The sequence below is a fragment of the Schistocerca gregaria genome, chromosome 3 (genome assembly GCF_023897955.1).
Source record: "Schistocerca gregaria isolate iqSchGreg1 chromosome 3, iqSchGreg1.2, whole genome shotgun sequence".
Taxonomy (NCBI): domain Eukaryota; kingdom Metazoa; phylum Arthropoda; class Insecta; order Orthoptera; family Acrididae; genus Schistocerca; species Schistocerca gregaria.
The window spans coordinates 902,868,464-902,891,999 of NC_064922.1; the positions used below are offsets into that span (position 1 = coordinate 902,868,464).

The 23,536-nt window shown below is 39.3% G+C and overlaps 1 protein-coding gene across 1 annotated transcript; it reads right to left on the reverse strand.

Moving 5' to 3' along the window:
- Nucleotides 1–548: 548 nt before the first annotated feature.
- On the reverse strand, nucleotides 549–22,293 carry LOC126356024 (zinc finger protein 583-like). Its single transcript, XM_050006678.1, has 2 exons — nucleotides 21,376–22,293; nucleotides 549–1,889 (listed from the first exon to the last, which is right to left on the reverse strand). Exons 1-2 carry the CDS (start codon nucleotides 22,253–22,255, stop codon nucleotides 1,687–1,689), a joined length of 1,083 nt encoding a protein of 360 aa, XP_049862635.1. The 5' UTR covers nucleotides 22,256–22,293; the 3' UTR covers nucleotides 549–1,686.
- Nucleotides 22,294–23,536: the final 1,243 nt, after the last annotated feature.

Genomic DNA, 23,536 nt, shown 5'->3' on the forward strand with positions numbered 1-23,536 from the left:
TTGCTACATTATCATTAGAATTGCCACTTATCTTCCACGCTCATGTCCTCTACAATTTTCAATCATAGTTTCCTCTGTAAATCATGGTGGTGATATGTCTTGTCATGAATACTGGACAGTGATCACATCCAGAAACAAGCAACAACATATGCTTGCTTACACCAAATACTTCTGACTATGTATGACCAATCTCATTTTACTGGAGTTCTGTGTTTTCTTTTATAAATCAAGATATCCAAGAAAAATTCCTTAGTAAATCTGATGCCGGAATGAAGAGAATTCAAGCATTCCAGTAACTAATTAAGAGCAGTCATGCCACAGGACCACACCATGGAAGTGTATTGTACATACCTCCAAAAACAGATTGGTTCAAAGCTGCTGTTCCCAGACTCCTGTCCACAAAATCTTGCATACAACACATTTCATAACTATGGGTCATAATGGACTCCCCTTAGCCACTCCAGTGATCTGGTCCAAAACTTGGTCATTAAAGGAAATTAGACTGAAGTTAGCCTAAGGCGGCAGAACTTTATTATTTACACATCCACCAACACTTACCAAGGATCTATAAGAGACAATGCTCATCCATCACGTATTGACATCTGCCTGATAATTTACTTCATTTTACAAGTTACACAATACACATATCATCCACAGAAATCAGACAGGCAATTTTAAATCACCATATGTAGAAAACAAAGCATGACAGGATATCTACACTGTCCGCAAAACTCATAAAATGGCATAGAACTTCCCATGCCAACAGAATACAATGGAAGTTTTACAAGACAAATAACATCACTGGTCCTTTTTTTCTTTTTTCTTTTTTCAAAATTTACTCGGTACTTAAATCCTTCTCAATGCACTTATCTAATTTAAGGAAAATGCAGCAATGTACTGTACATCAAAAATAAATGAACATACTTAAACATGAAATACACAGGAATTATTAAACAGCAGCTGAGTTCCCCATCCAACTAATAAGGTCAATAAGTAGTTTTAGCAATACAAAGCTATGGGCAACTTTAACAGAATATAGGACACCACATGTTGAAACCCACATTGTAAGATTGCTCAGCACAACTACTTGCTATATTTTATAGAGATGATCAGATTCTATATTAAAATACCAGGCAGTTAATTGGTGCATGAACTGGGAATATAAATGAAAAAAATTGAATAATCTTTATTTCAGAAAAGATGAAAGGAGGAATCTCGTTTCAATACATTTTCTAGACATCCCTCCATGCAAACTGACGTTTTCAATTTTTCTCTTCTTGTATTTTTGCTTTCCTTATCTTTTAAAAGTGAGTTTTATGGTTAACTATGATGAACACAAACACTAGCTGAAATATGGAAACAGTTTCACATACACTTTGCATCTTATTAACAGTTCTGAGTTCACAACTGTTTAAGCTACTTCTAGTAAATATAAAATTAAGAGTAACAAAGGTATAGTTGTCAATAAAGAAGTGTAAGGTTTATTACTTAACTAACACGCATATGGATTTCCAAATGGTTCTCGGCACTTTTACAGAGTAATATATTTCATTATAGAAATATGAGTAAAGAAACGATTTGTAAAGAAATGATTTCTAAACACACAAATATTGAAAACCACATTTTTCTATGAGCCCTTATAGAAATTTTTTTTATTTTTGTATTATTTAGACACGAAACCCTGATTTAGCTCTCCATACATCTGGTTTTGCGCTGATGCTTAGTGAGGTGATGCTTGTGTATAAAACTTTTTAAACATCCAAAGCACTTAAAGTGCCGTGGTACTCCACACTCCAGACGTAAATGGCGTCTCAACTTAGCCTCATGCTTGTATGTTCGACCACATTGATGACAATAAAATCGCAGACCAAAGGAAGATGATGGTTCTCCTGCAAATATAACACATATTCAGTGTAGGGAAAAAACACTTAACAATAACTTATTCTGTTATTTGAATTATAATAAATCAAAATAAGAAGTATACTTTCATTCACTCATTCTTACTATGTGTGGAGTAGATATGTGTGTATGTGCGTGAGTACATTTCAGGACTTCTCTGGTCTGGCTATGATTGTGTTTCTTCTAGAATATTAAAATGTTTAAGTATCTTGATAGAATAATCCTTAAGGTACGTTTGTAATTAATCAATGACCCAGGGAATACTTCCTGACAGATTTAAAATACGGTGTTGGGGAGTCCCAATGGAAAGTAAATAATTAAAGAATGAACGTAACAACTCACTGAATAGTAGACGTGTCGAATCATTCAGTGTATGGGATAGGACTGCAACATGGGCACTGGTACCTGTGAATCCACACAAAGCACAACGATGATGATATGGAGAAGTGGTTAGGGAGGAAACGACCATCTTGCTGGATGTTAACCTCCCCCTCTGAGATGGCTTCATCCATAGCTCTGTCCATATGAAGTCCAGCAACTATCAAAAGTGCCTAAATTGAGATATGTGAGTCCTTCCACACCGAAAATCATGCCCGTATAATCTGGCCACCCATGGATGGTGTATCTACAGCGATGAGAATATGCTGAAGGTCCCACTAAGTCTTTGCAGACATGCACTGTCCCCCACTCTAGTCAGATGACAGATTTCCTGTGCCATATCCCCATGCATTCCTCATCCTATGATTAACCTGAAGTATCAACTCCAAAGGAGCACCCCCTCATCACCCAATATCATCTTGGAGTGGAACAACTGAAGCATATTCTTCACCAGGACTTTAATTACTTATCACTGCGCATCATGAGTGGAATCCTATCCACAACTCTTCTCAGTCCTTCCCCCAGCCACCCAATATGTGCAGTATCCTAGTCACCTTACCCTACACCTACTCCCAACATCCCTATCAAAGATTTAGATGGGTGTCACATTCCTGCTGTGTTCACCTGTTGCTAATCCCTCCCAGCCACAGTTACTTTTCCCCACAGTTTCTCTCTGCTCTGTTCTTCTCACCTTCTCCACCTGACACAAACACTCACCTCAGTCCATCTGCAGTACATATGTGTGTGTGTGTGTGTGTGTGTGTGTGTGTGTGTGTGTGTGTGTACTCAATAACTCCGAACAAGGTTTTGTCTTAGGTCTAGTGAAGTTCTCAGTCTCTTTTATATGTGCATATCAATAACTCAGCACCTCAAAAATTAAAAATTCAGTGAGTTGTTACTTTTACTACATAAATTAGTAAGAGATCATTTAATATTTATGTTTTTCTGTTTCATAACAAATGGTGTAGGAACAGACATAATGACTGCAGTCTACCCTCATTAAGGATCAGTCACTTTGTAAGCAACATTACTTGGAAAGCTAAGCAACAAAAATAATCCCTTATCAGCAGGAAGAAATCTGCTTTATTTTATCTCAATTTAAATGAATATGGAAATGTCTTCAAAAAATGACAGAATGTGTTCTCTCCATTAGTTCTGTCTTACTTCTAGACAACGGTCATCCAAGGCACAGTAAAACTTACATTCATCACTGAAACTGATGAGACACCACTCATCAACAGCACAGCACTACACCAAAGTCTGTGTTTTGGTGTGAATGACAACCCCTACATTAGATGGTGATTCGAGATCTGATTTTTGCTAGTCTCCAACCAGTGGTGTGCAATGACATGGGTTGTTTTAGTGAGTCCATTACTTTTGCCCGTTTGGCAGGTGCAGCTGTGAAGGAGGCTACAATGTGCTTGGTATGTAGTATGCTAATCCTCCCTCAGTGGGATCAGACCTGGTCACCCGGAATCATGACAACACTTGTGATTTCCTTTCAGTCCAAGATTGAAGGGCTGTCACATTTAAATGCACCTGATGCCTAAATAATGACAATTTGACCAGTTAGACACAAGTGGATTGAAGATCAGATCAGATATACTTTTTGTTCCATATATCCATTGTGGGAATCTCATCAAAGATGTACATATTGTCATAGAAACAAAATTACCTAAAGTCATAAATATATTTCCAAAAAATGTATATGCTAATGATTCTAACAGATTTTTACTGAAATGGTCCCATTGAATAAGGAATAAGTAAAAAATCTAAAATATATTACATTTAAGAGGTAATCCTAAACTTGTGACTGTAATAAACTGCACTTGGAAAGCTATTCACCAAGCAGTGGCAGGAGAACACACATATAAAGGTATAGTTTGCAAGCTGTTCACAGGAGAGCTTCTGTAAAGTTTGGAAAGTAGAAGACAAGGTACTTGCAGAAGTAAAGCTGTGAGAATGGGGCATGAGTCATGCTTGGGTAGCTTGGATGGTAGAGCACTTGCCCATGAAAGGCAAAGTTCCTGAGTTTGAGTCTTGGTCCGGCATACAGTTTTAATCTGCCAGGAAGTATCAAAATAAATTAACATAAATTAAGGCCAGATGTGTGGTGAGAGACGCAGACATGTTGTAGAACCAGTTTCCATGATGAAGTTATGAGAAACGGATGTCTAGGGAACGAATCCAGATGGCACATGTGGTCAAGCAGACACCAAGGTCATGACCGCCATGTTCTAGAGCATACTCAGCAACAGGATGTTAGGTATTGCCAGTATGTACCCTCTGCCTATGCCCAGTCATCCTAACTAATAACTAGCTTTTAGTCATGCTAATGTAAAAGGCCGAACAGTGTTTACATAATAGCTGGTGTATAATATGTGTCACTTCACAGGTGGCTCTCCCTTTGATAGTAAATGTTTTGCCTCTTACAGGTTTGGTATAGATCATGGCAGAAGGGTGCATAGACCAAGTCTCACAGCAAGGATGGTTAGAGGGGTAGGAGCAATAGGATAGGGAGATGGGTGCAGAAGGAGCATATGGTTGTCAAGCATATTGCACAGGTTGAAAGGATGATGAAAAGCTATTCTGGGTGTGGTGGGCAAAATGATGGACAGAATGGATGACATTTCAGGTTACAATTTTAGAATGTTGTAGCCTTGTCAAAATAGCTGATTAATACATTCGAGACCAGGATAATATTGACTGAAAACTAGTGTATTCCAAAGCTGTTTTTTGGAGGGATTAGTAGTACTAGGATTAGATTTGATGGCCTGAGAAATCTGCTTTTGAACAAGGGTTGGTGGGATAATTACATCCAGTGAAGGCTGAGCTGAGAATGGTGGTGTATTGCTATAATGAGTCCGCATCTGAACAAATATGTTTGCCTCGAATACCCAGGCTGTATGGGAAGGAACATTTCACATGGAAAGGATAGCAGCTGTAAAAATGTAAGTACTGTAGTGGGTTCAATGTGAACGGAAGTGTGTAGCTGACCTTCAGTGAGGAAGAGATTAACATCAAGGTGAGTGGCATGGCATTCAGAATATGACCATGTGAAATTTAATTGGGAAAAGGTATTTACAGATTCCAAGAATATTAACAGGTCAGTCTCATTATGAGTCCATATGGCAAAGATGTCATTAATATAGCTACACCAAACCAGGGACTGAAGGCTTCTAGATCCCCGGAAAGCCCTCTCCAAGCTATCCATGAAAATGTTCGCACAGGAAGGATCCATCACGATTCTTGTACTTTCAAATGGAGAGCCTCTTGTGAAATAACACTTGGCATATACCAGCTATTATCAAAACACCGTTTAGCATTTTACATATGCATGACTGCCACCAAGAATGGGCATAGACAGAGGGTGTATATGGCAACACACAATATCGTGTTGCAGGGCATGCTCTACAACATGACAGTCATGATTTTGGTGCCTATTTCACCATATGTGCCATCTGGATTCTTCCTCCAGACACTAGCCCCTCAGCACTCCACAGATGGGAATTAGCACTACAACATGACCTTGGTTCTCACCGTCAACCTGGCCTTAATTTATGTTAATTCCTTTTGTCTCAGTATTTACTAACAGTATCTACTGCTTTCTTCACTCCCTTTTCATTCTCTATATCTTTCATTTTCTGACCTGTCTATTTTTTGCCGCCCCCCTCCCATGTCTATCACATACAATGCACATAGCTTTCTTTAACTCATACACAATGCATTGACAGTAACCTCTGTCTTGCATGTTACCCTACTTTCCACCTTTAAGCTCTCAGGTTTTCGAATCTCATCTGAGGCAGTCCCCACAACAAGTCTTCCCTTCTCATCACATCCGGTAAGTCTCCCGTGACCCGGAATTATGGGCAACTTTTCTGAAACTGTACTCCTTTTCCTAAGCCTCACTAGTCCTTTTCCTTCTACCCTCTTCCTTCCCATTCAACCTTTCTGTCAGAAGAAGGACCCACTGGCTCTGAAAGCTTGGAAACTTAAACACCTTTGTACGTGTGTTCTCCTGTCGCTGCTTGGTGAATAGAGTTTTTATCTGTCCAATTACATTATATTTTCATAAACTGATTACTTTCATTGGTATGTGTATACATTGAAGTGTCGAAAATAATACTTTGGCTATTACAGCCATGCATTATCAAACAGAACGCAGTTTACAAGTATTTACATTAATTATATTACAGCACTGAAGAAATGGAGAATTTCAATTTTACATAACACTCACATTATTTGATATCTTTAATAACAGATACGTATACTGGTGAAAAAATTGGTCACTCCCAGGAGACATCATGCTAACACTGTGTAATGTTACCTCTACCTTCAATGACAGATTCAGTCTGATGAACAAGAGAACAAGAAAGTCCACGTTTCTTCAGTTATGCCACATCCAGCTGAAGTCACTCATTAATGATTTGAGCCCACAAATTTACCAAATTCTGGGGACATTGACTACTATTCTTCAACTGCCATTCCAAATAGTACCAAATCTGTCTTATAGGATTAAGATCAGGTGATTTAGAAGATCAATTTAAGTATGACAGATCGCCTGAGTTTTCATCAAACCAAAAATCTATTCATGCCACCCTGTAACATGGCTTTTGTTGTATTCAAGATAGAAGTTTCTGCAGCATTCTCATCATAAAGATACAGAAGAAAGAGCAATACTTAGTCGTTAAGTCTGTTGAAATAAATATCCTGGTTCATGTTCATGCTAATAAGGGAGCCAAGGTCATGGAATGAAAAACATCCTTAAATATCACAGAACATGTCCGGCATGTATTATTCTTGCATAGGTTGTAGATTAAACACCACACTGCACTGTTGGTCTATTCAAGTTTTAATTTAAAAAATGTGGGAAATTAAGGAGATGGGACCTGGATAAACTGAAAGAACCAGAGGTTGTACAGAGTTTCAGGGAGAGCATAAGGGAACAATTGACAGGAATAGGGGAAAGAAATACAGTAGAAGAAGAATGGGTAGCTCTGAGGAATGAAGTAGTGAAGGCAGCAGAGGATAAAGTAGGTAAAAAGACGAGGGCTGCTAGAAATCCTTGGGTAACAGAAGAAATATTGAATTTAATTGATGAAAGGAGAAAATATAAAAATGCAGTAAATGAAGCAGGCAAAAAGGAATACAAACGTCTCAAAAATGAGATCGACAGGAAGTGCAAAATGGCTAAACAGGGATGGCTAGAGGACAAATGTAAGGATGTAAAAGCTTATCTCACTAGGGGTAAGATAGATACTGCCTACAGGAAAATTAAAGAGACCTTTGGAGAGAAGACAACCACGTGTATGAATATCAAGAGCTCAGATGGCAACCCAGTTCTAAGCAAAGAAGAGAAGGCAGAAAGGTGGAAGGAGTATGTAGAAGGTTTATACAAGGGTGATGTACTTGAGGACAATATTATGGAAATGGAAGAGGATGTAGATGAAGACGAAATGGGAGATAGGATACTGCGTGAAGAGTTTGACAGAGCACTGAAAGACCTGAGTCGAAACAAGGCCCCCGGAGTAGACAACATTCCATTAGAACTACTGACAGCCTTGGGAGAGCCAGTCATGACAAAACTCTACCAGCTGGTGAGCAAGATGTATGAGACAGGCGAAATACCCTCAGACTTCAAGAAGAATATAATAATTCCAATCCCAAAGAAAGCAGGTGCTGACAGATGTGAAAATTACTGAACTATCAGTTTAATAAGTCACAGCTGCAAAATACTAACATGAATTCTTTACAGACGAATGGAAAGACTGGTAGATGCGGACCTCGGGGAGGATCAGTTTGGATTCCGTAGAAATATTGGACCACATGAGGCAATACTAACCGTACGATTTATCTTAGAAAATAGATTAAGGAAAGGCAAACCTATGTTTCTAGCATTTGTAGACTCAGAGAAAGCTTTTGACAATGTTGACTGGAATACTCTGTTTCAAATTCTAAAGGTGGCAGGGGTAAAATACAGGGAGCGAAAGGCTATTTACAATTTGTACAGAAACCAGATGGCAATTATGAGAGTCAAGGGACATGAAAGGGAAGCAGTGGTTGGGAAGGGAGTGAGACAGGGTTGTAGCCTCTCCCTGATGTTATTCAATCTGTATATTGAGCAAGCAGTAAAGGAAACAAAAGAAAAATTTGGAGTAGGTATTAAAATTCATGGAGACGAAGTAAAAACTTTGAGGTTCGCCGATGACATTGTAATTCTGTCAGAGACGGCAAAGGACTTGGAAGAGCAGTTGAACGGAATGGACAGTGTCTTGAAAGGAGGATATAAGATGAACATCAACAAAAGCAAAACGAGGATAATGGAATGTAGACAAATTAAATCGAGTGATGCTGAGGGAATTAGATTGGGAAATGAGACACTTAAAGTAGTAAAGGAGTTTTGCTATTTAGGAAGTAAAATAACTGATGATGGTCGAAGTAGAGAGGATATAAAATGTAGACTGGCAATGGCAAGGAAAGCGTTTCTGAAGAAGAGAAATTTGTTAACATCGAATATAGATTCAAGTGTCAGGAAGACATTTCTGAAAATATTTGTTTGGAGTGTAGCCATGTATGGAAGTGAAACATGGACGATAACTAGTTTGGACAAGAAGAGAATAGAAGCTTTCGAAATGTGGTGCTACAGAAAATTCTGAAGATAAGGTGGATAGATCACGTAACTAATGAGGAGGTATTGAATAGGATTGGGGAGAAGAGAAGTTTGTGGCACAACTTGACTAGAAGAAGGGATCCGCTGGTAGGACATGTTTTGAGGCGTGAAGGGATCACAAATTTAGCATTGGAGGGCAGTGTGGAGGGTAAAAATCGTAGAGGGAGACCGAGAGATGAGTACACTAAGCGAATTCAGAAGGATGTAGGTTGTAGTAGGTACTGGGAGATGAAGCAGCTTGCACAGGATAGAGTAGCATGGAGAGCTGCATCAAACCAGTCTCAGGACTGAAAACAACAACAACAACAACAATTTAGTTTTTAATTTTAGTTATGTCATGTACAGTAGATTATTTACCCAATTAGGGTGAAGTGGGGTAAGTGTAACCATGGGCTTAGTGTAACCATGGCTTATGGTGTCTTAAAGAAGCTGTATTTTTACCTCTGACCTATCACACATATTAATTTACTCCTTTCTTTGTTATATTTCACCATAAGTTGTCAAATCTGACATAAATTGGTAATTAAATTTTGGACTTGAATTGACGTCTACATTTTCACTCTGCGAGTGAGTGACATGCTCAGAATTTGGTGATCTGTCATTTTTGCAGTTTTAAAGATAACTGCACAAGTTTTTAGTTACAAACTAACTTTTGCATGACAATTTCAAATATGAGATTCATTTTACTCTACTGATAAAGCTCTTGATATGCCAGGCATGGTTACACTTACCCCAACTTTTTCCCATATGGAGCAAGTGTAACCAACAGTCTGGGGCAAGTGTAACCGGGGGTGTTACACTTGCCCAAACAAACTTACCGGAACAGGTTTATTTATTTAAGCGGTAACCTTGTTTTTGATATCACACTAGATCAACTAAACTGGCCTTCCTGTACATATGGATACCAGAATACTTGATGTGCTGGATTTGTAGGCCTACTGAGTTTGTGTGAGATATATTTTATTTTTTATTCAAGTCTACTATATTTTTAAACCACATTTCCTTTTATAAAATATGAGACAGTCTGACAGTGTAGTCCCACTGGTAAAACAAAGAAGAAAAGGATTGCACCAGGAGCTGAAGTTATCACTTTTCAAGACGCCATCTATAAAGAAAAAGGTTTTAAAGGAAACAAAAATAATAAGGTGAAAGCAAAACAAAAAAGCATTATCAACATAAAAAGGGCTTGGTAATGAAAAGTAAATCTTCCAAACAAAGTGCTGTTACTTTATTCGAAATAGCATCTCGGAATGTTGTGGAAAAAAATCCCTGATTGCTCATGTGGGTAACAAGAAAAAAAGACTGGAAATTGAATCAACAAGTGGAGAAAGTGAAACTGAAGGAGGCCTATCTTTAATAAGAAGTGATGAAGAAAATGGGACCATAATATAACTGGACAAAATCAGGAAAGAAATGATAAACTGTGAAGAAGAAAAAGAGGCAAACTTTTTTGAAGCCGAAGATAAAATTACAGTTGGAAAATATGTTCTGGTAGCTTTTGCACCAAATTTAAGAAAGTTCATTTTATTGGCCAAGTTAGCAAAATTAGTGATTTAGGAGATCCAGAAGTGATTTTCCTCAGATGCAAAAATAAGACAAAGCATGGCACCAAATTCTACTGGCCTGATAGAAGAGATGAGACGGAACTTCCATCCTCTGATGTCATTTCAGTGCTGCCTGAGCCTACTTCGAGTCGCACGGGTGACCTGACATTTGGTGTTACATTTGATTCATAAAACATTCAGTGACTAAATAATAGTTAGGGCCTACGTGTGAATATAATAAGTTGACTTGGGGCAGTTTAGCGTTAAACACAAATTGCCAACAACTTTAGTTCAATTACCATGAAAAATAATAGAAAGTGAACTTATAAAGTGAATTTTTCTTTTCTCTTGATATTTTATTGTTTTTGTTAAATTGTCTACTAAAGAAAAATATTACTTTTGTAGAATTAAAACTAATCAATTATTGGCCTAAAACAAAAATAAATCATCTATGAAGCATTCTGTTTCAGTGTTTTATGGTTTAGGGTAACGCTTACTTTTTAGTTTGGCTAACATTTTCTGTGTATTTCATAATATACAAAGAGGCGTGTGCAAAAAAGTTCATATATTGAGTAAAATTTAAGATATTTTAATAATTTAAAAATCCTCAAATTCAGTAAAAATTGGGTAATCAGGTCAGTTAGCCCAAGTCTCTTTTACAACACTCTGTATGGGTACAACAATGCGTGGTTACACTTGCCCCGAACCATGGGGCAAGTGTAACCTCACACCACAAAATTTTCAAAACAATTAATTGACCATATAATTTCTTTTTTCAAAAACAAAATGTAGATTGTTTAAAAGTCAATAAGTCAAACTTTAAGTATGAGAAATTTCAAAATCATATCTTCAATAACAAGTTGGCAATTTGGTGTCAAAGTTGAACTATGCCAAAATGTGGTTACACTTACCCCACTTCACCCTACTTTATTGATATGATGTGGAACCAGTGAGATTACTATATATGTATTAAAAACAAAGATTCCAAGACTTACCAAGTGGGAAAGTGCTGGCAGACAGGCACAATGAACAAAACACACAAACACACACACAGAATTACTAGCTTTCACAACCGATGGTTGCTTCTTCAGGAAGTAGAGGGAAAGACGAAAGGATGTGGGTTTTAAGGGAGAGGGTAAGGAGTCATTCCAATCCCGGGAGCGGAAAGACTTCCCTTATGGGGAAAAAAAGGACAGGTGTACACTCGCGCACACACACACACACACACACACACACACACACACACACACACACACATATCCATCCGCACATACACAGACACAAGCAGACATATTTGAAGGCCTTTAAATATGTCTGCTTGTGTCTGTGTATGTACGGATGGATATGTGTGTGTGTGTGTGTGTGTGTGTGTGTGTGTGTGTGTGTGTGTGTGTGTGTGCGCTTGTGTGTGTGTGTGCACGTGTGTGTGTGTGTGTGTGTGTGTATGTGTGTGTGTGTGTGTGCGAGTGTACACCTGTCCTTTTTTTCTCCCTAAGGGAAGTCTTTACGCTCCCGGGATTGGAATGACTCCTTACCCTCTCCCTTAAAACCCACATCCTTTCGTCTTTCTCTCTCCTTCCTGATAAAAGCTAGTAATTCTGTGTGTGTGTTTGTGTGTTTTGTTCATTGTGCCTGTCTGCCGATGCTTTCCCGCTTGGTAAGTCTTGGAATCTTTGTTTTTAATATATTTTTCCCATGTGGAAGTTCCTTTTCCAATCCCGGGAGCAGAAAGACCTACCTTAGGGGGAAAAAAGGATAGGTATATACTCGCACGCACATACACACATATATCCATCCATACATACACAGACACAAGCAGACATATTTAAAGGCAAACAGTTTGGGCAGAGATGTCAGTCGAGGCGGAAGTGCAGAGGCAAAGATGATGTTCAATGACAGGTGAGGTATGAGTGGCGGCAACTTGAAATTAGCAAAGATTGAGGCCTGGTGGATAACGAGAAGAGAGGATATATTGAAGGGCAAGTTCCCATCCCCGGAGTTCGGATAGGTTGGTGTTGGTGGGAAGTATCCAGATAACCCAGGCGGTGTAACACTGTGCCAAGATGTGCTGGCCGTGCACCAAGGCATGTGTAGCCACAGGGTGATCCTCATTACCAACAAACACTGTCTGCCTGTGTCCATTCATGTGAATGGACAGTTTGTTGCTGATCATTCCCACATAGAAAACGTCACAGTGTAGGCAAGTCAGTTGGTAAATCACGTGGGTGCTTTCACACGTGGCTCTGCCTTTGATGTGTACACCTTCCGGGTTACTGGACTGGAGTAGGTGGTGGTGGGAGGGTGCATAGGACAGGTTTTACACCGGGGGTGGTTACAAGGGTAGGAGCCAGAGGGTAGGGAAGGTGGTTTGGGGATTTCATAGGGATGAACCAAGAGGTTACGAAGGTTAGGTGGACGGCGGAAAGACACTCTTGGTGGAGTGGGGAAGATTTCATGAAGGATGGATCTCATTTCGGGGCAGGATTTTAGGAAGTCGTATCCCTGCTGGAGAGCCACATTCAGAGTCTGATCCAGTCCTGGGAAGTATCCTGTCACAAGTGGGGCACTTTTGGGGTTCTTCTGTGAGAGGTTCTGGATTTGAGGGGATGAGGAAGTGGCTCTGGTTATTTGCTTCTGTACCAGGTCGGGAGGGTAGTTGCGGGATGCGAAAGCTGTTTTCAGGTTGTTGGTGTAATGGTTCAGGGATTCAGGACTGGAGCAGATTCGTTTGCCACGAAGGCCTAGGCTGTAGGAAAGGGACCGTTTGATATGGAATGGGTGGCAGCTGTCATAATGCAGGTACTGTTGCTTGTTGGTGGGTTTGATGTGGACAGATGTGTGAAGGTGGCCATTGGACAGATGGAGGTCAACGTCAAGGAAAGTGGCATGGGATTTGGAGTAGGACCAGGTGAATCTGATGGAAGCAAAGGAGTTGAGGTTGGAGAGGAAATTCTGGAGTTGTTCTTCACTGTGAGTCCAGATCATGAATATGCCATCAACGAATCTGTACCAAACTTTGGGATGGCAGGCTTGGGTAACCAAGAAGGCTTCCTCTAAGCGACCCATAAATAGGTTGGCATACGAGGGGGCCATCCTGGTACCCATGGCTGTTCCCTTTAATTTTTGGTATTTCTGGCCTTCAAAGGTGAAGAAGTTGTCGGTCAGGATGAAGCTGGCTAAGGTGATGAGGAATGAGGTTTTAGGTAGGGTGGCAGGTGATTGGCATGAAAGGAAGTGCTCCATTGCAGCGAGGCCCTGGACGAGCGGGATATTTCTGTATTGGGAAGTGGCATCAATGGTTACAAGGATGGTTTCTGAGGGTAACAGACTGGGTAAGGATTCCAGGTGTTCGAGAAAGTGGTTGGTGTGTTTGATGAAGAATGGGAGACTGCATGTAATGGGTTGAAGGTGTTGATCTACGTAGGCAGAGATACGTTCTATGGGGGCTTGGTAACCAGCTACAATGGGGTGGCTGGGATGTTTGGGTCTGTGAATTTTAGGAAGTAGGTAGAAGGTAGGAGTGCAAGGTGTCGGTGGGGTCAGGAACTTGATGGAGTCAGGTGAAAGGTTTTGTAGGGGGCCTAAGGTTCTGAGGATTCCTTGAAGCTCCGCCTGGACATCAGGAATGGGATTACCTTGGCAAACTTTGTATGTAGAGTTGTCTGAAAGCTGACACAGTCCCTCAGCCACATACTCCCGACGATCAAGTACCACGGTCGTGGAACCCTTATCAGCCGGAAGAATGATGATGGATCAGTTAGCTTTCAGATCGCCGATAGCCTGGGCTTCAGCTGTGGTGATGTTGGAAGTAGGATTAAGGTTTTTCAAGAAAGATTGAGAGGCAAGGCTGGAAGTGAGAAATTCCTGGAATGTTTGGAGAGGGTGATTTTGAGGAAGAGGAGGTGGGTCCCGCTGTGATGGAGGATGGAACTGTTCCAGGCAGGGTTGGATTTGAATAGTGTCTTGGGGAGTTGGATCATTAGGAGTGGGATTCAGGATTATTTTTCTTCGTGGCAAAGTGATATTTCCAGCAGAGACTACGAGTGTAGGACAGTAAATCTTTGACAAGGCCAGTTTGTTTGAAACTCGGAGTGGGGCTGAAGGTGAGGCCTTTGGAGAGGACAGAGGTTTCGCATTGGGAGAGAGGTTTGGATGAAAGGTTAACTACTGAATTGGGGTGTTGTGGTTCCAGATTGTGTTGACTAGAATTTTGAGGTGTTGGGGGTGGGGGGGGGGGGGGGGGGGAGTGGAGCTGGAAGTGGGAGATTGAGTAGATGGGAGAGACTGGGTCTGTGTGCAAAGAGAGGAAGTTGAGGTGTGTTGGGAAGGTTGTGGAGGGTGAGTGAGTTGCCTTTCCGGAGGTGGGAAACCAAGAGATTGGATAGTTTTAGGTGGAGGGTGGCACGCCTCAATCTCCGCTAATTTCAAGTTGCCACCACTCATACCTCATCTGACATTCAACATCATCTTTGCCTCTGCACTTCCACCTCGACTGGCATCTCTGCCCAAACTGTTTGCCTTTAAATATGTCTGCTTGTGTCTGTATATGTATGGATGGATATGAGTGTGTGTGTGTGTGTGTGTGTGTGTGCGAGTATATACCTATCCTTTTTTCCCCCTAAGGTAAGTCTTTCCACTCCCGGGATTGGAATGACTCCGTACCCTCTCCCTTAAACCCCACACCCTTTCATCTTTCCCTCTCCTTCCCTCTTTCCTGAAGAAGCAATCGTTGGTTGCGAAAGCTAGAAATTTTGTGTGTGTGTTTGTGTGTTATTTTATTGTGCCTGTCTACCGGCACTTTCCCGCTTGGTAAGTCTTGGAATCTTTGTTTTTAATATATATATATATATATACATATAGAAAGAAACTTCCACGTGGGAAAAATATATTAAAAACAAAGATTCCAAGAGTTACCAAGCGTGAAAGCGCTGGTAGACAGGCACGATAAAATAACACACAAACACACACACAAAATTACGAGCTTTCGCAACAGGCGGTTGCTTCATCAGGAAAGAGGGAAGGAGAAGGAAAGATGAAAGGATGTGGGTTTTAAGGGAGAGGGTAAGGAGCCATTCCAATCCCGGGAGCGGAAAGACGTACCTTAGGGGGAAAAAAGGATAGGTATATACTCGCGTGCGCACACACACACACACACACACACACACACACACACACACACACATATCCATCAATACATATACAGACACAAGCAGACATCTGCTTGTGTCTCCTTGTGCTGTTGTTATTGTTGTCTTAAGTCCAGTGATGGGTTTGATGCACCTCTCCATGCTGCTCTATCCTGTGCAAGCTTCTTCATCTCCCAGTACCTACTGCAATCTACATCCTTCTGAATATGTTTAGTGTATTGATCTCTTGGTGTCCCTCTACGATTTTTACCATCCACACTGACCTCCAATAATAATTTAGTGATCCCTTGATGCTTCAGAACATGCCCTACCAACCGATCCCTTCTTCTAGTCAAGTTGTGCCACAAACTTCTCTTCTCCCCAATCCTATTCAATACCTCCTCATTAGTTACGTGATCTATCCACCTTATCTTCAGTGTTTTCTGTAGCACCACATTTCGAAAGCTTCTATTCTCTTCTTGTCCAAACTAGTTATCGTCCATGTTTCACTTCCATACAAGGCTACACTCCAAACAAATATTTCCAGAAATGTCTTCCTGACACTTAAATCTATATTCGATGTTAACAAATTTCTCTTCTTCAGAAACGCTTTCCTTGCCATTGCCAGTCTACATTTTATATTCTCTCTACTTTGACCATCATCAGTTATTTTACTTCCTAAATAGCAAAACTCCTTTACTACTCATTTCCCAATCTAATTCCCTCAGCATCACTCGATTTAATTTGTCTACATTCCATTATCCTCGTTTTGCTTTTGTTGATGTTCATCTTATATCCTCCTTTCAAGACACTGTCCATTCCGTTCAACTGCTCTTCCAAGTCCTTTGCTGTCTCTGACAGAATTACAATGTCATCGGCGAACCTCAAATTTTTATTTCTTCTCAATGGATTTTAATACCCACTCCAAACTTTTCTTTTGTTTCCTTTATTGCTTGCTCAATATACAGACTGAACATCAGGGAGAGGCTACAACCCTGTCTCACTCCCTTCCCAACCACTGCTTCCCTTTCATGTCCCTTGACTCTCATAATTGCCATCTGGTTTCTGTACAAATTGTAAATAGCCTTCCACTCCCAGTATTTTACCACTGCCACCTTCAGAATTTGAAAGAGAGTATTCCAGTCAACATTGTGAAAAGCTAGAAACGTAGGTTTGTCTTTCCTTAATCTTTCTTCTAAGATAAGTCGTAAGGTCACTATTGCCTCACGTGTTCCAACATTTCTATGAAATCCAAACTGATCTTCCCCGAGGTCAGCTTCTACCAGTTTTTCCATTCGTCTGTAAAGAATTCTCATTAGTATTTTGCAACTGTGACTTATTAAACTGATAGTTGGGTAATTTTCACATCTGTCAACACTTGCTTTCTTTGGGATTGGAATTATTATATTCTTCTAGAAGTCTGATGGTATTTCTCCTGTCTCATACATCTTGCTCACCAGATAGTCGAGTTTTGTCAGGACTGGCTCTCTCCAGGCCGTCAGTAGTTCTAATGTAATGCTGTCTACTCCCAGAGCCTTGTTTTGACTTAGGTCTTTCAGTGCTCTGTCAAACTCTTTATGCAGTATCATATCTCCTATTTCATCTTCACCTACATTCTTTTCCATTTCTACAATATTGTTCTCAAGAACATCACCCTTCTATACTCCTTCCACCTTTCTGCTTTCCCTTCATTGCTTAGAACTGGGTTTCCATCTGAGCTATTGATATTCATGCAAGTGGTTCTCCTTTCTCCAAAGGTCTCTTTAATTTTCCTGTAGGCAGTATCTATCTTACCCCTAGCGAGATAAGCTTCTACATCCTTTAATTTGTCCTTTAGCCATCCATGCTTAGCCATTTTGCACTTCCCGTCAATCTCATTTTTGAGACTTTTGTATTCATTTTTTCCTGCTTCATTTACTGCATTTTTATATTTTCTCCTTTCATCAATTAAATTCAATATCTCTTCTTTTACCCAAGGATTTCTATTAGCCCTCGTCACTTTATCTACTTAATCCTCTGCTACCTTCACTATTTGATCTCTCAAAGCTACCCATTCTTCTTCTACTGTATTTCTTTCCCTCATTCTTGACAATCGTTCCCTAGTAATAATAATAATAATAATAATAATAATAATAATATTTATTCAACATCGAATAATCAAATACAATCCCTAGAAATAATACAGTTTCAGGACATCATATAGATTATTCTTCTGAATACGTCAGTTTATAAATTTAAAAACTAATGGTTTGTTTGTATTAATAAATTTTACATTTGATGCATTTTACATTTGGTAGTATACAATCACAATATTACAAATATTGTTGTTATCAACATCGTATTAGTTGTAAGTTACTTTAAACTATGAGCTTGACATACTTATGAAGCACTTTTCATATAGATATAGTACTCGTCTAAGGAATAAAAAGGGTTTTCAATTAGAATTTTTTTTAGCTGATCTTTTAATTTGTTACTAGGAAGGGTTGTGAAACTTTTTGGTAGGGCATTAGCTAGCTTCAGCCCAGCATAAAGTGCATTTTTTTCATATAAAGCTGTTCTGTGGCTATTTACATGGTATCTGAACTTTTGCCTTGTATCGTACTGGTGCAGGTCACAGTTGAAATTTGGATTTATTGTTTTAACGAGCAATATAACTTTCAATATGTATAAACCTATAATGGTAAGCACTCCTAATTTTGGGAACAGATTTCGACATGATTCTCTGGGTTTGGCACCACAAATAATTCTGATAACTTTTTTCTGTAGTATTAATAATGTGCTTAGGTTGGCTTGAGTTGTTGCACCCCATATTTCTACAGCATAGTTTAAATTTGATGAGAATAGTGCATGATAAGCAGTTTTTAGTACACCCATATCCTTACAATATTTGCTCATCATATTTATAGCAAATACATTCTTCGACAGCTTACAGGCTAAGGAATCGATATGCATGTCCCATTTGAGGCTGTCCTGGATTGTAATTCCCAAGAACTTTGTCCATTTTTCTTTTTTCACAATGTCATTTCCTATGGATAATTTCATACCAAATTCTATTTGTTTCCTTGTGTTAAATTCCATCATTGCAGTCTTTGAAGCACTTACATTTAGATGGCTTTCATTAAAATACTTCACTATTTCATTAGTTGCACTGTTGCACAGCACCTCCAGACTGTCATAGTCTTCGTGTCTACCCACAATTGATGTATCATCTGCATACAATATTTTTTTACAGTTAGGGGAACAATACTGTATGTCATTAACATAAATTAAGAAAAGAAGGGGTCCCAAGACAGAACCTTGAGGCACTCCATATTCGATATCAGTAATTTTAGATTTGAAAGACCCACTTTTTGTTTTAAGCAAGACAAATTGTTTTCTATTGCACATATAGGATTTTAGTAGATCATAGCCAGTTCCTCTAATACCCAGGTTCCATAGCTTGTCAAGTAATATGGTGATGTTGACACAATCAAAAGCTTTTTCTAGATCAAGGAACACTCCAGTTACATACTCCTTATTCTCTATGGCAGTTATTATTTTGTCTATTAATTGTGCTGCGGCTACTGAAGTTGACTTGTTTTTCATAAAGCCATGCTGATTTTCAAATATTAAATTGTGTTGACTCAGGAATGTCATTAATCTAGTATAAATAACTTTCTCAACTACCTTAGAAAATGCAGGTAAGATTGAGATGGGACGGTAGTTCTCAATTTTTGATTTATCACCTTTCTTGTAAATTGGGGTTACTTGTGCTATCTTTAGACTATCTGGGAAACAACCTGATGCAATTACATCATTTACTGCTGTGGCCATGGCATCAGATATGTTGTCTATGCATCTTTTCAGTGTACTGATAGACAATCCATCATAGCCTGCTGATTTTGTATTTTTTAATGACCTTACTATGGTTTGGATTTCCTTGCTATTGGTTGGGGCCAAGTATATGCTTTGTTTGATTGGAATGCCCTTATATCTATACTGAAGATTCTTAAAATGGTCATTGACAGATTTTCCAACAGAAGAAAAGTACTCATTAAAAACATTTGCAATCTGACATTGAAGTTTCATGATACGCCCTTTATGGTTTATAGTAAAATCACTGGTAGATCTGTCCTTACAATCCCTAAAGCTATTTATTACTTTCCAAACAGCTAGTCCAGTGTTAGTAGAGTTCCTTAACATTGTGGCTACATATTTACTTTTAGTTTCTAGCAGCAGATCTTTATAATAATCATGATAGTTCTTAAATTCTACCTTTAGTCTATTATTATTGTTATTATTTACCATTGCATATTGGAAAAGTCTAAGTTTCTCTCTTGCTGTTTTTACTTCATGATTTATCCAGTTATTTTTTTGTCTCTTTTTGCAGTCATTTACTGTAAAGGTCATTTCTGGGCATGAAATACTGAAGCAATAATAAAAATATGATGCAAATTCACTGAAAGTAATGCTGTTTTTTTCACCCCATTGTAAGCTTTTCAGCAAACTGTTGAGATCTTTAACATTGTCATCATTGGTGATTCTTTTTGTTACATATTGTTTCTCTTTTCTATTGACATGAGGATTTTCAGCTTCTATCAATACCTGTATTGCGTGGTGGTCAGAAATGGCAAGCTTCAGAACTGATGCACTGCATGTAAAGTGGGACATGTTAGTTATAATGTTGTCAATGCATGATTTGATACTATTGACCTCTCTAGTGGGCTCATTTATCAGAAATGTTAAGTTAAACTGTGCTAGTATTAGCATTAGTTTTTTAGAGATAGAGTCATTGGACAACAGGTCAATGTTTATATCTCCAGTTAGTATTATGTTAACCCAGCCATTTTTACTGCAGTGTTTACTGTCAATGTCAACAAGCAGGTCGTTAAGAACATCAAAGAAAATATCTAGGCTACCAGATGGAGGTCTATATAGGCCTATAATAATTAAGTTCTCTTTCCCCTACTTATAATTAATTGCTGCTAGTTCTATTATTCCCTCAATGCTGAAAGCACTTACATCTATTACACTATAATTACTACTGCTGGTAGCAAAGATAGCTACCCCACCACCACGTTTCTCTTTTCTACTGAAGGCAGAGCAAAAGATCATGGAGAGTGGCTTACATACACTGATTAGCTCATCTGTGTACCAGTGTTCACTTATAACTAAAACATCTGGGTTATCAATTGCTGCAATGGTATCCAACTCATTGTGCTTATTGCTAAGACTTTGAAAGTTCTGCTGAATTAATTTGAATGTGAGTTTGGATTGTTGAACACTTGATGGGGGTGTCACCCTACCAGGCTGATTGTTTTTAAGACTACAAGGGTTCCGCTGTATGATATTAGGGCTGAGTTTCTCCTGCTGGACCATACAGGGAGATTTAGAGCTACCAGGCTGTCCAGCAGGGCTTACAAGTTTCCCTGGCTTGTCAGCAGTAGCTGTTTGTGTGGTAGGTCCTGTTTGAGTGGGTTGTGCCATTCCATAGCAATGCACTTATTTACACTGCTTTGTGTATTGTTTCGTCTGATTTCATTAATAATTAATTTACTCACAAACTTTTTACCTCTCTTATTCATGTGCATACCATGAGTTGTGTGCAGGTTTCTTTCTAGTTTACTGATGTTTACCAAAGACACATTGCGAAATTTATTACATATTGTATTAAGCCTGACATTTGTCTTTTGCACTTCCAAGTTCACAATAGATTGGTCCATTTGATCATGTCTATGTGGAACGTTAACAACAATTACTTTCGTGCCAGTCAACTTACCGAGTGTTATTTTCATGTGCCTGATAGCGTCATTTGCTTGGTTTTTAGCCACATCATTTGTACCACCGATGATAACGACATAATCATTTGCTGAGAAAGATTCACTATCTTGCACACACGGCTTCACCACAGCAGAAAGAGGTGCACCAGGTTGAATGTGAGCCACAGTTGTAAAATCGTCTTGGATATTCACGATGTTTTGAGCTATTTCGCGACCATGACTGTCCCCATATATAAGAATTCGGCCCTTCTTGTACTTCTGGTTCTTCTCGCTTCTACTGCCGTTTTGGAATAGTTTCTTGCATACATTTTCATGGATTACACTGTCATTTCTTTCACGGACTTCACTGTCGTTACATTGAACTATTTGTTTATGTTCACTCACTAAGTTAGCATTAATACATGAGTTCGGGACTTGGCGTTTTTTGAAATTATCACTGGCAATTTTTTTACAGTTTGAACGGTTGTTTTTAGTTTGCACGGATTTTAATGCTGCAACTTCCGCCATCGGTATTTCGTCAAGAATCTGATACCTGTTTTGAGTTACAATAGTCGGAAAGCATTCCTTTGTTTTTGATTTAGGCCTACTACCGTTCAACAGGCACTGCCGATCAATTTCGTTCACCTTTTTATTTAGTGATGTAACCTCAGCTTTTAAACACTGAATTTCACGTATTAAATCTTCAACTAATGCTGAGAATTCGCACTTACAGTCACAACTTTTTGCATTTGTAATTTTACCTGAGTTTTTAAGGCAGCATTGAATGCAGTTCCAGCTTGTCGTAAATTCGTTGTTTTCTTTCACTGATGAGTCAATTTTAGCACATCGAAAATGAAACGAATTGTTGCATTCCCTGCATGTGATTCCAGTTTTCAACATTTTTGCGCACTTTCTACACTTTTTATCGTCTAAAGAAGTGTTTTTACACGAGCTAAGAACTGTTTCACTACTACTTGCCGCCATCTTGTTTGATGCTCTCCCTGAAGCTCTCTACAACCTCTGGTTCTTTCAGTCTATCCAGGTCCCATCTCCTCAAATTCCCACCTCTTTGCAGTTTCTTAAGTTTTAATCTGCAGTTCATAACCAATAGATTGTGGTCAGAGTCTGTCTTACAATTTAAAACCTGGTTCCTGAATCTCTGTCTTACCATTATATAACCTATCTGACACCTCCCAGTATCACCAGGCTTCTTCCATGTATACAACTTTCTTTTATGATTCTTGAACCAAATGTTAGCTGTGATTAAATTATGCTCTGTGTAAAATTCTACCAGGCAGCTTCCTCTTTTATTCCTTACTCCCACTCCATATTCACCTACTACGTTTCCTTCTCTGCCTTTTTCTACTATCGAGTTCCAGACAACCATGACTATTAAATTTTTGCCTCCCTTCACTATCTGAATAATTTCTTTTACCTCATCATACAGTCCACCATCTCTTCGTCATCCGTGGAGCTAGTTGGCATGTTGGCATACAAACTTGTACTACTGTGGTAGGCATGGGCTCTGTATCTATCTTGGCCACAATAAAGCGATCACTATGCTGTTTGTAGTACGTTACCCGCATTCCTATTACATTCCTATTATCCTATTCATTATTAAACCTACTCCTGCATTACCCCTGTTTGATTTTGTATTTATAACCCTGTATTCACCTGACCAGAAGTCTTGTTCCTCCTGCTACCGAACTTCACTAATTCCCACTATATCTAACTTTAACCTATCAATTTCCCTTTTTAAATTTTCTAACCTACCTGCCCGATTAAGGGATCTGACATTCCACGCTCCAATCCGTAGAATGCCAGTTTTCTTTCTCCTGATAACAATGTCCTCCTGACTAGTCCCCACCTGGAGATCCGAATGGGGGACTATTTTACCTCCGAAATATTTTACCCAAGAGGATGCCATCATCATTTAACCATACAGTAAAGCTGCATGCCCTCGGGAAAAATTATGGCTGTAGTTTCCCCTTGCCTTCAGCCGTTCGCAGTACCACCACAGTAAGGCCGTTTTGGTTAGTGTTAAGAGGCCAGATCAGTCAGTCATTCAGACTGTTGTCCCTGCAACTACTGAAGAGGTGGCTGCCCCTCTTCAGAAACCACACATTTGTCTGACCTCTCAATAGATACCCCTCTGTTGTGGTTGCACCTACAGTATGGCTA